The sequence below is a fragment of the Martes martes genome (genome assembly GCF_963455335.1).
Source record: "Martes martes genome assembly, chromosome: 7".
NCBI lineage: Eukaryota > Metazoa > Chordata > Mammalia > Carnivora > Mustelidae > Martes > Martes martes.
The window spans coordinates 52,006,649-52,009,634 of record NC_137894.1 but is presented as its reverse complement, the minus strand read 5'-3'; the positions used below and the strand labels follow the sequence as shown (position 1 = coordinate 52,009,634).

Here is a 2,986-nt window from a genome sequence, read left to right as displayed (position 1 = left end):
TTCTTTACTTTGCAGCTACTGTCAACTCTTCAAGGTACCAATATTATTTCACCGTTCTACTTCAATGACTTTCTATCACTTCTAAGATTTTTTTTTTAAGAATTTTATTTATTTACTTGAGAGAGAGAATGAAAGCAAGAGAGAGCGTGAGCGGGGAGGAGATGCAGAGGGAGAGGGAGAAGCAGGCTTCCTGCTGAGCAGAGAGCCTGATTCAGGGACTCTGGGATCATGACCTGAGCCAAAGGCAGACACTTAACTGCTAAGCCAACCAAGTGCCCCCACTTCTAAGATACTGACAAAATTCTTTACACAGGGTAGAGGACTCTACCTTTATCCGACCCTTGTTGATCTTCTTTTATTTATTCCAAATTGTTCTGTTTTTTCATGCTTCAGAGTATTTCCCATGTCTTTCCTCTGGGTAGATCATGCTTCCTACTCTTCCTCACCTTTTAACTCCTGTTCATCATTTAGATCTTAGCTCAAATGTCTTCTTTGAGATCATAGCAGATGGCACTGCTATGAACTCTTATAATTCTCACAGTCCTTTGTTCTTTTCTTCAAATAACTTATTACCATTATAATCATTTGGTTATGTGATTGTTTAATGTCTAGCTTCACAACTAGACTACAAACTACATAAAGACAGGGTATATATTTGTTATGAGCATACTATGAAGGCACACACATGAGTTGTGTCCTTCCACAGTGTCAGCTTTATTCAGTCATAAAGCAAAGTTAAATCACAATTATAAAGCAGGTTCAGGATTCCAAACTCAATGACAACACCATGTGATTAAACTTGGCTTCTTATACAGCACACAGAGCAGGACAGAAAATCAGCCACACTACAAACAAGATAACAGAAGGGTGTAGGAAGTTAACAAACCAAACACAAAGTCAGTCTGGGGTTGCACATTTGAGATAAGACCTCCATCTCGTCTTGGTCGGCTCTGGCCACTTACTGCGTAAGTTCAAGCAGTGAAGGATCTCAGTTCTGTTCAGAGATCAATCGGGTAGAGCTTTCCATGGCAGTTGCTTTTTCTAAGTGGTCAGACATAGAGGGGTCAGGTCTGAAGAGTTTGACAGTTAACTGCCAAAATCCTTCCCTTTTTAAAGGGATTTAATCAGTTTCGGGTCTCTGCAGACCTCCTCTGGTTCTGCTCATTATCAGTTCTGTGGTGTCAGCTGACATTTGTCATGGTGATATTTTCTAGCTGTAGTACCTGAACTGCTTCTGTCACTGCTTGACGCAGGCTCCTGCTTGACATGAGGGACTCCATTTTGCTTTGTAGAATATTACACCCCAGAATGTGGCACAGTGCCAGGTACATAGATCTTCATGGTAGCTGCTGAATGAACATTTGTTAAATGAATAAATTTTCTATGACTTTTTCAAAGGAGTTTTGTGACAAGAGTGAAGTTTTTTCTTTAATGTCAGAATTTGAAACCCAGTAACTTCTGTTTCTTTCAGTAGCTCTCATGCATCTCTTTATAATTATTTTTATTTGACCCTTTTAGGTAACACAGTCAATGAATAAATCAAATTACTCTTCAGTGTCTGAATTTGTGTTGCTGGGACTTTCTACCTCTAGACCAGTACAGCATTTTCTCCTTGCCTTCTCTACAGTGTTTTATGTAACAATTGTTCTGGGAAATTTCCTTGTTGTGTTTGTAGTGACCTTTGACCCTCACTTACGGTCCCCTATGTACTTCCTTTTAGCTAATCTCTCATTCATTGATTTGTGTTTTTCTACCTTAACGGTTCCTAAGATGATTCATGACCTGTACTCTGGGCGCAAAACCATATCCTTTCAGGGATGTGTCATCCAGATATTTGCTCTTCATGTCCTGGGTGGATCAGAGATGGTGCTGCTGGTCGCCATGGCCTTGGATCGATATGTGGCCATATGTAAGCCCCTCCACTACCTGACAATCATGAGCCCACAGATGTGCATTTTACTTCTATCTGGTGCTTGGTCTATTGGCTTCATTCATTCAGTGGCCCAGTTAGCTTTTGTTGGCCATTTGCCTTTTTGTGGTCCTAATGAGATAGATAGCTTTTACTGTGACCTTCCTTGGTTTATCAAACTTGCCTGCACAGACACCTACAGAATGGAATTTGTCGTTATTGCCATCAGTGGGTTAATTTCCATGAGCACCTTCTTCTCATTGCTTATTTCCTATATCTTTATCCTGGTCACTGTATGGAAACGTTCCATACGTGGTGGTTTGTCTAAGGCTTTTTCTACTCTGTCAGCTCACATCACCGTGGTGGTTTTGTTCTTTGGACCATGCATCTTTGTTTATGTGTGGCCATTTCCCACTGTGTCAGTGGATAAATTTCTTGCCATTTTGGACTTTATGATTACACCCATTCTGAATCCTGTTATCTACACACTGAGGAACAAGGACATGAAGATGGCAATGAAGAGACTGCGTAGTCAACTCCTGAGTCTGAGAATGATTTCCTAAACAACTCTCAGGAGCACAAGTTACTTTTTGCATTTTCAAGCAACTTCAAGTAATACAAATGCTTAAATAATTATACAAAATTTGGAGCTGTTTTTTTCTAAAGCCCCCATTTTATTATATTCAGAATAGATCTGTAATTATGAGGGTACATGGAACTATCAGGTTAATTCTATTTAATAAATTGTGTGACAACTGAATTAAAGTCCAAAAAAAAGTTTACGGGAAGTTGAAAAAGCACAGATTACCAACTTAGAATCTGCTGAAAGTATGACCTCAGATATTAATTAGACTGTCTGGATTCAAACTGATCTATTTCAAGCTAATATACTAAAACTTTTGAGGGAACTATGAAATATATAGCTTTCCTTCGATTTAAACTTGGATATGAATAATTCAATTTTGTTTTTTTCTGAAAGACAAAAAATATATGAGAGAGGATTTAAAACCTGGAGGAAAAGGAACAAAGAGGGAGATGTGAGGTAGACAAAAGTAATGAAGAAAGATTGAGATATGT

At 38.8% G+C, this 2,986-nt stretch overlaps 1 protein-coding gene across 1 annotated transcript in view; it reads left to right on the top strand.

Moving 5' to 3' along the window:
* LOC308346819 (olfactory receptor 4F3/4F16/4F29-like) overlaps nucleotides 1–2,472 on the top strand; it is a gene marked incomplete at both ends in the record, with an annotated part of 298,432 nt that extends 295,960 nt beyond the window's left edge. Inside the window, one exon of the mRNA XM_080809867.1 lies at nucleotides 1,941–2,472. Coding sequence (XP_080665993.1) covers nucleotides 1,941–2,472 — 532 coding nt within the window. The remainder of the gene's footprint in view (nucleotides 1–1,940) is intronic.
* Between the last annotated feature and the right edge of the window lie 514 nt (nucleotides 2,473–2,986).